This window comes from Buteo buteo, chromosome 1, assembly GCF_964188355.1.
Source record: "Buteo buteo chromosome 1, bButBut1.hap1.1, whole genome shotgun sequence".
NCBI classification, from domain to species: Eukaryota; Metazoa; Chordata; class Aves; order Accipitriformes; family Accipitridae; genus Buteo; species Buteo buteo.
In genome coordinates, this window is record NC_134171.1 from 71,248,601 (window position 1) to 71,261,308 (window position 12,708).

At 37.6% G+C, this 12,708-nt stretch overlaps 1 protein-coding gene across 1 annotated transcript in view; it reads left to right on the forward strand.

Annotated features, from left to right (window-relative positions):
* INPP4B (inositol polyphosphate-4-phosphatase type II B) overlaps positions 1-12,708 on the forward strand; it is a 381,542-nt gene that overhangs the window by 197,486 nt on the left and 171,348 nt on the right. The window contains exons 10-11 of the mRNA XM_075035790.1: positions 5,884-5,934; positions 9,269-9,348. Coding sequence (XP_074891891.1) covers positions 5,884-5,934; positions 9,269-9,348 — 131 coding nt within the window. The remainder of the gene's footprint in view (positions 1-5,883; positions 5,935-9,268; positions 9,349-12,708) is intronic.

A 12,708-nucleotide genomic window follows, 5' to 3' on the forward strand; every position in this document is an offset into this window, starting at 1 on the left:
TGGGGAAGAAGCTGTGTATGTGACCTTAGTGCTTTGTGGGGGAAAGACCATTAACAGGAGCTGCCTTTTTTCCTCCTAGCACATCTTCAGTATAGTCAGTTCTTGGTAATTTGCAGACTGAGTGTCAGCAGCCGAAGCTGTGAGCCGTGCTGAGTCAGGCCCCGTACCCAAGCTGTAACCTGCTCCTGGAATCTGAGCTGCAGTGGGCCATTGTGTGGATACGGTTTGGTATCGTTTTGTGTAGAGGCACAGTGCAAGGTACTACAGCTCTGGTATGGCTGGCAGTTATGCTGAGTTAATAAGCCTTGCTGGATCTGATCTGGCTCTCTGTAGCATGTTCCAAAGCACTCATAATGTATAGGTTTTTCTGTCACTTGGTCTATTCCAGCTTCCATTTGGATGTTGCAGAGAGGTGGCGTGTTTTTTGTGATGCACTTGACACAGAGTGAGTTCCTAAGTAGTGTGTTATTTCTGAACTGTGTGTTTGAGTTTTTTGAAGGCAATTCTGATCATATGCCCAAGCTGTAAAAATAAACAAACAAAACTGTAGTTGTAATCAAATACTCGAGGCTTTTGTGTTTTTCTGCTCATTATTCATACACTTAGTTATGCACCTACATAAGCTGTTAAATTCTGTTAACCTCAGTCCTTGCTCAGGGGGATCTCTTAGTGCTTATCTTGTACCATGAGTTGGTAGTCTTCTCTAGAAAGTGTACAAAGATGCAGCCTGCACAGAGAAGAGAAAGATATTCAGTTGTAGAGAAGTTGGAAAGAAAAACATTTCGTGATGATTCTTAGAGACTGAGAAGTTCCTATTTTCTGTTATCCTCATATTATTTCTTGAAAAGTGTTGCCCGGAGGTAGTATATAGTCTCAGTGCTGCACAAACGAATGATTCTGACTCCACACTCTGCTAGAGAGTCACAATCAAACACTGCCTGTAAAAAGTATCCAACCGTACGCAGATATGCCTGCCCTTCTTTTTGACCCTTTCAGATAAATAAACAGCTGAAACTGTCATTTGGTATACAGCAAATAATAGGGACATACATATAGTAGGGGAAGCCCCACTTTCCCTACTGTAGATAGTAGGGAAATATTTATTAAAAAAAATTTTAGAATTTTTATTTTATATTTTATTGATATATTATATAATAAACATTATATATGTTATAGCACTGCAAAAGCGTTGCAGTAAAGTTGATGTAGCTTATGTTCCCTTTACTTGTTTTCATCTTCCATTTAATTTTATCATTTGTTACTGTCTGCATAACAACTTTCCCAGTGGAACTGTAAGCCCTGCAATACCATATGCGTGCCTATTGGGAAAAGATTTTCTTTTTTGCTTTATATGGACTCTTAGAAATAATTATGCACTAAAGGGTGGAAAATGACTGTATTGGCATTGTCCTTCATCCAATAAGCAGGTATCCAACAAAGTATTGATGGAAGTGTTTAACTTTGCTGACTATGCTATGTTGATTGAACTATTTAGCAAATTGTTAATCTATATGATGAAAATAAATAGCTGGTAAATGTACAGCGTCTCATCAATATCTTCTTTTTAAAAATGAATTTGCTGCATGTACTGGAATGGGATCTATCCTATAAAAGCTGATCAATATTGTTGCAGAACCTAGTAACAACTTCAGCATTTTCAGCTCGTCCGCCACAAATGCATGAGGGTACAACTTTTTTGACTGGAAAGTTACACGAAATAGAGTTACTCCCCAACTCTGACGGGTGGTGCTGACTGGCTGGCAGGCAGGAGGTTGTGGTGAGGATGAGGACTGACTGTCCGTAGCAGCTGTCTGTGGAATTGTGGTGGTTGTGTTAGCAGAGGTCAGGTTCCTTCCTGTGCAAAAGGGCCTGGGGGGGACAGAAAGGTGCCCATGGTCACTGTGCCAGAGCACCTCCAGGTAGCGTAAAGGTAAAACTGTCTGCATCTCTTGTGTTCTTACACCACTGCCAGAATTATACTGAGAGTGTGGAATTGTGAATGCCTTCCTAGAAGGTGCTATATTGAAAGAGTATAAGTCAATTTTTCAGTGACTACTTTCAGTAGTTTCTCTTATCATATGCTTTGCCTGATGTGGTGTGTACCTAGGTATTGTGAGATGCCGGGAGCATATAACAGCGGTGACAGAATAGTGCATTTGAGCAGCTGACAGCAATAAGTACTGGGAAGTCATTGGAAGCCACTGGTGACTTGATGAGGTAAATCTAGAGTAACTGAGAAAAGGATCTAGCATTATTTCTTTGCAAAAGTTAAGTGCTTTCCGAACATGGCCTTTGATCATAAACTGAAATGCAAACGCTTTAATTAAGGGCAAGCACAAAAGTTTCAGTAATAATAATGATTCAGTCTTCTGAACTTTGACCATGTGCGTGGATGTGGCTTAGACTGCCATGAATGACTGAAAGAAATGTTCTTTTTAATCATATAAAGCTGCCTTATACTAAAGGACAGTTAATTAAAGCTGAATTTAGCATTTATGCCTAGAGAAATTTGACACTTGGATATGTCTGTGATAAATGCACTAGAAAGTGTAAGGATAGTTACTCATTGCATATTGTTCTGTATGAATTTTAAAGAAAACAAAATGTATCATGAGTATCCACTCCAGTGCACTAATGTTCTTCCTGGTACAACAAGCTGTGGTGTATACAAGATAGCTGTATTATTTTACAAACTAAATCGCTGGAATGAATACTCATCATAAACATTTTGCATTTGACCTAGGTTACAAGCTGTCTGTCTGTCTTACTTTTCTGATCTCTTCATACATCTTTTTTCTGGGAAGGTAAGGCTGTAATGTGTGTTACTCCAGGGAAGTTCAGTCTTACCCGCAATTCTGAATAAACTCACCATTCAGAGGTTTGCATTTTGCTCAGGAAAACTTAGAGCAAATAGTGAGAAAACTGAAATTCTAACAGAATAATGGATGCTTGAGGTTAAAATCTGCCTTTTTGTTTGCATTTATATTTTGTAGTTGTTTTAGAATACTACTGGGGCCATTAGGCAAAAGTTGGTTTATGACAAGGTTTTAAAAAGTACAGCAGTTTGTTTAATCAGGTAATGTACTGGGAGAATATTTGCTCTTTCAAATGCTTTGTATTTCTCTCTTTTTTTTTTTTTATTTCCTTTTTTTTTTTTCCCCTCTTTCATTTTGTGGATTGGGACTAGAGCTGAGTTCTTGTGTTTTCTATTTGGTTGTGAACTGTCTGACTTTGTAGTGATGCTTGCCTGGGCCTATGTGGACATCTGATAATGGGACTGATAATTGCAGTATTCTGAGAGTTTAAGCATGTTTGGGAACTCAACCAATAGACAGCATGAAAGGGACCAGACTACAGCTCCCATATATGCATTTACATACACATATACAACTTCTCTTTTTAATCAATATTTTAAGAGTGTTTCTGAAAAAAAAAATTGCACACACTTGCATCAAAAAAATCCAGTTTCCTTTCAAAAGAAATACATTTCAGAAAGAAGAGAGGCACAGTCTAATGCCAGTCCCACCGAATGCAGTTATTTATATACATTTGGCTGTATGACTACTGGTTATGAAGTGGTTAAAACCAAATGAAAACAAACAAACAAATATGTAGTTGAATAAAGAAGTATTTTAGAACTGAAAACTGAAGTCTGTGGATACTTCTTCTTTCATTGTGACACTAATGAAATTGAACTTTGAACTGCAAACAAGCAACAGAATTTTTTCCCTTATTTAACTCCATTTGGAATTACAAATTGGTTTTGTTACATGGAAGGCTTGTGCTGTAGGTTTGTCAGGTTTTGGCATCCCTTTCCACTTCGCTGCTGGGTCAGAAAAATAGAAATATGTTCTCCTGAATTGAGACTTTATCCAGCAAAAAAAGGAATGAATATTCTATGATTCTAAGTGTATGTTTGATTCCATTGATTTCAATAATCATAAAAGATACTTGGTCTTCCTCTTGCTTTAAAGCACAGCTTAGTATCATGGAAAAACAATTACATGTGTTTTTAAAATACTTGCTGTATTGCTTCTGGGTTACAAATGCATCTTCCTATAAATCAATGATGAAGAGGAAGGGTAATTCTTAAATTATTTGTTCATGTTTCTTGAATAAATATCCATAATAATTTAGAAAATGGCAATACCTTACTTCCATGTTGGGCCAGATGTTACCTGTTTGAGGCTAGCATATAGACCAGCTTTTTAGCATCTTAAAATGACATTGAATTTTTGGCCTGGCATTGATACCCCTTCATTCTTTTAAGAAACAAATCTGCTGTAAGTTATTTCCCCCATTTCCCCAGCCCCCAAAAGGGTAAGACAGGTATCACCAACAAGGAAATATCAGTAATTTTATTTTAATTTGCGACTTGAAGTATTTACAGGTAAATTCTAGATACAAATTTTGTGTTAAAAATTTTGTACTAGTATTCTGTAGAAAGCCAAATGCCTCAGAGTTGCTACTGTTCTATTAGTGGAAAAAATCCAAAAGTAAAATTACATCCAAATGAGGACTCCCACAGATTTCTAAAGTATGTTGGCCTTCATTAAATTAATTATAGTATTTTTTTTCCTGTAGTCAGACTTTTGTGGGAAAAAAAATTGTTCTCACTGTAGAGAATCAAGGGATAAGAGCTGACTGAGAAAAGCTGTGGTTCTACTTTGTCATGTCTCTGTGGTAGATTTTTGGTTGGCCCATTTTAACAACATGTTGTATTTAGCATAACAGACAAGTAACATTCTCTTTGTTTTAAAGGAGGGTTTTCTTTTTGTATAGTAAGTTGCAGCTAGAATAAAAGAATTGAGGGACACATTTGAGGGCATGGGACAAAAATGAGTCTTTTGCTGACAGATTTGCAAAATGAGTTGGAGTTTTACTTTGAAATCAAGCCCAAAAATTGTCCTTGGGGGGCCGTGCTGTAAATGGATATCTGTTATTTAGGCTAGGTGATCGAACAGATGCGAATGCTCGGTACATGCCTCCCTTGTGCGTTGCTGAAGCAGGCCTCCTTCTCCCAGCAAGCTGATCCAATGGGCTGGTTTGGTTCAGGCAGACCATGTTAGAGGGGTGTTACAGAGGTTTTCTTACACATTTTCTGTCTCATTTTTACTCTTTAATCAGTTCTCTGTTCTCAACCAACATTCAACAATAAATTATATAGACACTAAATCATGTTCTCCCCCCCCCCCCCAACCTGTACTCTATTGTGGGAAATACAGAAGTAAGAGGAAGTCAGGTTGTCCCATAGTTTTTCTTGTGAAATGAAAGTAATTGTGTGCAACAGCAGGTCCACCCTACAGAAAAGGCAGGGACAGCTAGAGGTCCCGTGTAGGGGAGAATACAAGGACCTTCCTACAAATATCTGTCACCTCAAAGGTGCTCAGGAGGTGGTAGGAGGAGATAGGGCCATACGTTGTGTGAGATGGGGGATCAGGACGTCTGCTGCGGATCAGCTGGCAAAGGCAAATACTTCTTTGGACAAAATACTTCTTAATGTACTGTGTTCTTTCATTTGTGGTTGAAAAGTTTGGTCCCAGATAACAGCTCTAGATGAAGAATTCTGGCATTCAAGTTAGAGCCAAAGAGTCTGATTTTAGGAAACGAACAACTGAGCACAGCCTTTCCCCCTTTAGAGAATCAGGAAAGTTCAGAATGATAAATGGGTAGTGGTGAGAGACTTTCTCCACAGGAACCAGATGTTGTGCTTAAGTTATTAGTTGTTATTAAATTATATAGATCTCCCTTTAAATTTATCTCCAACATGTAGAAGATATGAGGAAAAAACCCACGAACACTTCTCCCATTCTTTTTGGAAAGTAACAACAAAAAAGTAATGTTTCTTTTCCTTTTTTTTTCTTCTTTTTCTTTCTCTCTCAGGTCCGCACCAGTGTCCTACCTGATCACAAGGAACCAAGAGCAGATGTTGGAGTAAGCAATTTTTATTCATTAATTGATTTTTTTTTTTTCACCTCATCAGCAGACACAGACACCCAATGAAGAGAAATGGTGTTCTGCCTAACTGCTAAACAGAAGCTGGGTTAAATGAATAAAAAAATCAAGGCAGGAGTAATAGTCTCAGTGACTGATGTAATCCCAATCACATATTTCTTGAAAATCCTTTTCAACTGAAAATATCCTGAGGCAAGCACAACTATCTAGACATCCTGCTATTGCCATACAAGCAGTCTGGATGAGATTGAGAGCTTGGAATCGTACTGCCTCAATGAGCCTGGCCTGTCGCCTTCTGGTTTTGCTGTGCAGAGCATAAAATGTTCTGCTGTAGGATTTGACTTTGGGTTCACTTTAAGAAATTACACTGGTGACAAATGGAGGACTTATTTTTCTGCGTAGGTCTATAGAACTTTTGGCAAAGATACTGGGATGTCATTTCTGGGTGTGAGAAGGCTAGAATCTCCCAGATAATATGGATACCTCATGGGAGTGGGAAATGTTGGTCCTGCTAGAGCTGAATAAAAGACCAAACACCATCTGGTGCAGGTATCAGACCTATGTATGCAAACATTTAAAGTAACTGGAATTTAAAATTTTTAGCCTAAAATGTTGACTTTCCTGCATTACCAGGGCTTCCTTGGCATAGTTTCCAGGACTTTAGTGTTTGAAAAAAATTGCAGTTTGGCAGGAAATTCAGTCTTGGTGAAATAATCGATGTGTTTCAACTTTTCATATGGCTATTATAGAGACTTTTCTCTTTGCCTAGCTGAGATTATTTATCAAACTCCTCAAGGCGCATATCTTAAGATTTATAATCATAAGTAGCCCACTAGCAAAATTACAGAGGGATATTACTCTATAATTAGCATTACAGCAGCAGTTCTGTTTAAAGCCTACTTTTCAAGCCTCTCCAAGTCACGTGCAAAGTTAGATTGGTTTGCAGACTGCCAGTTCAGACCCCAGGGTAGACTATTTGTATCTAAATCAGTATGAAAAAAGTATTCTGCAGCACTGTTTGAAATTAGACCCCCTGAACATTAGCATAACTTTAATCATTTGGGTCATGGGACCTTCCACAATTTTATTTAATTTTACAAATAACTCTGAACTGCATTGTCAGGCAAAGAAAATCTTACTCTAAATAAGTATAAAAATATGAAACTGACAAATAAGTAGAATTTTTTAAGCCCATGAAATTATTCACCTTTAATTTCATGACCCTGGAGAACTAGATATGACATTCAGAGGTGGTTAGTGGGTACAATGACCAAAGCTCATAGATTGTATAAGAGAGCAGTGTGATTGCTTCTTAGCCCTGATCATGAGGACTCCGACTTAGGGTTCTTAAATGGATTTATAGTTTTATTGTGCTGCAGAAAGAAGCACCGAGTGACCCAACCTATATCAGTTTCATTCTAAATATCCCTCTCCCTCTTTCCAAATGGTAAGGATGCAAATACAAGCACTAAAATGCCGTGAAATGCCAGAATAAAGGCTGCTATGTAGATGTTGTGCTGTAGAATGTGTTCTTATTGTACCGAGAAAGATATGCTCTTGTAGGAAGATAACTAATCTGAGCTAACCGTGTCACCACAGAGTTTTAGTGAATAAACACTGTCATGTTGACTGATCTAAAGGAAGACAGAACTGTCAGTGTATTCACTCTAGCAAGGCTGTGCATCACCCTGTGTCACACCTGGACGTATTTCCTTGTGAAAGTACATGTTTCATTTTGGCATTGAAAAGGAACCATTATCTTTGCTTGTATGGCCACGGTATTTTTTCTCTATATATTTCCTATAGGCCTTTTTTCTTCCTTATTTCCTGTTCAGCACTTCCTAAATCCACTGTTTTCCTAGCCTTCCCTAGACTCTCAGCTTGCGTCCTTTTTCCTCTGCTGCTTAAGTGCCAACGAAAGCACAGGAAATCTAAGCCTGTGTCATTGATAGGAATAACTGATGACTTAGTTTACCAAATTGGAGATCAGTGTTGTTGCTTACCTCAATTGAGAATTGTGAGTTGAACTGTACATTTTATATGCAAGAAAACCTATTTTATTGTAGAGGTTTATTGTTAGTGTTCAAACACTCAATATCCAGCTGGCCTTCCTGAAAGAGCACAGGCTGCACAGTGTTTTCTTACCAGAGGAAGTTACGCTTCTCAGTAGCAACAAATTCTCTCCTCTTTTTCCATGAACAGGAAAGTTGCTCTCTGCATGCAGCCTGTGTTGACTCAGAGCAACTTGATTCTTCTTTAATGTGTATATCCAAGAACATATATAATTTAGCCTGGAGTTTTACTTTGCCATTCCAACAGTAGAGTAAAATTAGTATAATGTAATAAAAACAAACTTTGTGTACTTAATGTTTTCTTGCAAAAATTTAACATAATCTTATGATCTCATTATAATTTATTCAGAGCAAGTGATATTGAGTTGTATATTTGGAAGATGAATGGATAGAAGATGGCTGTAGTCCATTGTTCCCACGGCAAGAATACTACTGTTGGCCAAGTTGGCCAAATGAGATTTCAGCAATGTGCGGCAGAATATGAGCAGAGGTTAAAAAAATAATCAAAATGCAAAAGATGCATTTATTTTCCTCGGCACTATTTTCTTGATGATGTGTGAAGGTGATTTTGATAGAAGGAAAAGATACAGTGGCATAGCTTAATTTAACTTTAGACGTTCTAGTTTCATTAGCATGTTTCTCTGCACTTGTACTGCAATGAATAGGGCCACCTTACAATGAAAATAAAGGAAACAAGTACTTACAAACACTGCCATAAACTAGAGGAATATAACATTTCCATTAATAAACTTGTGCTGAACTCAGTGTAGAAATACCTTCTTAGAAAGTACATTCATATTTGGAATACATAGATAGTAGTGCCTAAGGGTTGGGGAAAAACCATAGCAAGAACAACTTTTCTAAAACACTGAAAACTTAGCATTTCTCATAATCTAGAAATTGTAAATATAGGAAGAAGATGATGCAAAGGCTTGTACTGCACAAAAATTTTCCTGTGGCTGTACATTTTACAACCTGTTATTTTGTCGGGTTGTCAGACTGTTCTTAATGAAAAAGAGAGAGGTTCCTGCCTGTAAAACCAGAGGTTAATAATTTACTGATAATCATGCTACAGGTGCATAAAAAATTTCTACTAGATAGTGTGTCAACCTAGTATACTGGAATGTAATATTTTTCTAGGTACCAAAGAAAGATTTCCAAGTATGCAACCAAAAAAAGTAACAATTAAAACTTAAACAATTAATATAGATGTTATCTTCTCTTTCTGCTTTGTTTTGTAGCGAAGCTTCCTGGGCTGTACAACTTTTAGAGTAGGAGACTTGGTAAAGTCAAAGGAGCAACAGTTGACCCTTACCCTCAGGTAGGTGTTTTCCTCTGTTGTAAACCATGTTGAATTAATAACCCACAGCATTTCATGTCCAAAGAAGTGCAGCAAAGCTGGTGAAGTGTCTAGAGAACAAGTCCTGTGAGGAGCGGCTGAGGGAACTGGGGTTGTTTAGCCTGGAGAAAAGGAGGCTGAGGGGAGACCTTATCGCTCTCTACAACTACCTGAAAGGAGGCTGTAGCGAGGTGGGGGTCGGTCTCTTCTCCCAAGTAACAAGCGATAGGATGAGATGAAATGGCCTCAAGTTGTGCCAGGGGAGGTTTAGATTGGATATTAGGAAAAATTTCTTCACTGAAAAGGTTGTCAAGCACTGGAACAGGCTGCCCAGGGAAGTGGTTGAGTCACCATCCCTGGAGGTATTTAAAAGGCATTTAGGTGTGGTGCTTAGGGACATGGTTTAGTGGTGGACTTGGCAGTGTTAGGTTTACAGTTGGACTCTATCTTAAAGGTCTTTTCCAACCTAAGTGATTCTACGATTCTATGATTGCTGCTTGACTGTGTGTGAAACTCTGTATTACTTCAGGTATATTAGATGTCAACTTGAAGTGCTTCTATTTCTACCATGCACAAAGTCAAAATGAAATACCAATTCTTTAAGCTGGTGCTTGCCATGTGTCAGGTTAGAAAAGTTTAGTGATTTTTTTGGTATGATAACCTATGGAAGAATTGCAGGGAACTTGAAGTAAGGGATGTTCTTCAAAGTTTCCTTTAAGAAGGAGCATAAGGTTCTCAGTTTCATTTGGTGTGTGTGGTTTAAAGAGTTAACACTGTATAGTTTGCTGGTTTGGTTACTAGGCTTATTTAAGGGTGGTGGACCTGATGACTCAAGGCTTCTGTCATGTGAAATTGGTTGCAGTCTCCTAAACTCATTGTTACAGGCAGCCAAACTCAAATGGCGGTGGGAGGGTGATGTACAACTCTAATTAGTGACACGGGGTACAGATCTGCAGGAGAGTTGGAGCCAGTGTTCAAAAACTAGGGCTGGGCTGAACAGATATTTCTTAAAGCTGTGCACTGAAGAAAAAAATTCACCCCTGATACTGACTTGCATGGCCTAAGATGAATCAAGATACAAATCAAAACTTTTTGAAGGTTAGGGGGAAGCCTTTTAGGTGGTGATTTTCAGAATGAATTCATGGGACGTTACATAGCACAGGGATTTTGTTGAGCTGATTTTTGCAAGCACAATGGAGGCTTATTTGGGATTAGTGGGGTAGGTAGAGGTAAGCTTCACAAAGCAACTGCCCAAACTTACTGTGTTTCTACATAGGCAAAATTTGGGAAGGAAAGAAGCTGTGACTAGGAAAACTGAGACATTGCTATATGTTCTGCCTGCGATATTGTGCATTGGTGCTGTAGAAAAGTTGTGTTACATTCTTTATGCTGTGCATATGAAGCCAGCCTTGATTTGGCTGAAGGCCCAAATTACGACCCATTCAGCGATGCTGTGGTACTGTCACTATGTCAAGGACACTGCACTTTTTGGAACGGAAAATTCTTGAAGTATTTTGGTTTTATTACTGCACCTGCCTTCCTATTATAACAACAGTAGTTACATATGTGTGTGTAGTTTACAGGGCAAAGTTAACAAAATGCTTTGAATTTAATTTCTCACAAACACAGAAAATGCTCTGCCTAACAAGCAGATAACTTTGTTTTCTAACAAGCAAAACAGATCAGATAAAATGTGAACTGACTGTTCTTTATGGAAATGTATGGCTAGATAAACAAATACCAACTTAGTGTTTGTAAGAGTCTGTTCTTACAGAATTTCAAGTTGTCTCAAGTTCTTTGGGACAAACCTAGTCTCTGTGATTGACGTATTGAAAACTTGATCTGAAAGAATGCCTCTGACAGGTGCCATAATAATTGGCAGAATGTATAGTTTCAGAAAACTGTGAAAAGAATAAGTGCTTTGTATCTAATCCATCTAATTTGTAAACAAAAAGTTCAGATGGATGACTAATGAGGAATAGATGACAGATTGCCAGGTTAGTTTCGGCTGAACCTCTAAGCCTTTTCAGATTTGCTTTTAATTAATATTTTTAATCTTGTATGTCCTCTTTGTGCAGCTAACACTGGAAGACAAATATTATACCAATTCAAATTAATTTGCAGATACATTAAATGGTAGGTTTTAGTTGGTTGATTGGGTTTTTTTGTTTTTTGTTTTTTGGTTTTTTTAAGAAAAAAAATCCTAACCTTTTAAATGTGGGATTGTTTCCTGATTATGGATATTCAGCTGCACAAAATCAGTAGAAATTCTCCATGTTTCTTCAATGGCAGTTTAACCAGAACAGTCTAGTAATCTAAACTTGCTTTCCTCTAATTGCCCTATTTTATTAGTATTCCTCAGGAGGATAGGGGATATACCAAGGGCCTTGTCAGAGCATGCAATTCTATTTAATTCTTGTTGATACACTTTGGGTGGAAGTTTACCAGGGAGTGCCTGTGATTGAGATATTCCTTTGTTAGATCTGAAGTAGAGATTAAAGGATCCAGAAATAGCTCTGTGGTGTGCCCTGTAAATATTGGAGTAATTATAGAATCTGGTTACTTTTTCACAGTTTTTTTCATTTGTTATGTCTTGCAATTGTCTGTCTTAGGTACAATGTAACAATATAAAGTGTTCTTAAAGGAATATACTAGTATTTTTCTCAGTTGTGGAGGGGTGGCATACATCTACAATTCCTTACTGTTGACAAACTATGCTCTATTTTTCCCTTTCCCCGCCATTATACCTTTAATAGTGATTAGGGACACAAGCTACAAAACCTCTGCAAAAGAAGTTTTTATTTTGATCGTCCTTTCTTCTCTATAAAGGTCCCCTAAACTGATGGCTGAGTGTTTACTGTTCATCTGTGCACCTATATATAATCATCAAAACCTGAACGGGTCAATTTGTAGAATTGCTTCAATTCTGACCAAATACACAGCTGATGTTGGCAGAGGAATTTAGTAACTAGAGACTTGGGATTGCAGTTTCCAATATGAAATTTATAAAAGTAGAAATGCCTTCTATAGGCTTGAATGTTTCATTTTGTAATGGTAATGCAATGCCACTTGCTTCCAGCTTTCTCATAGGGTTGTGATGATGAACAGGATAAAATGGACTATTGAATAAAACAAAAGCCATATTCAGTAGCAGAATATTTCTTAATATTGACTATATGTTGCAGTGTATCCAATTTTTTTTTTAAAAAAAGCAAGCATACATCCTTTTTTTTCTTTGTAAATAAGAGTTAGGTATGCTGATTGCTGTTTTAGTAATTAATGCTGATTTTTTTTTTTAGTTTATTTACATTTTAAGTTCAGTCTAGAGGATCTTTTTGCCAA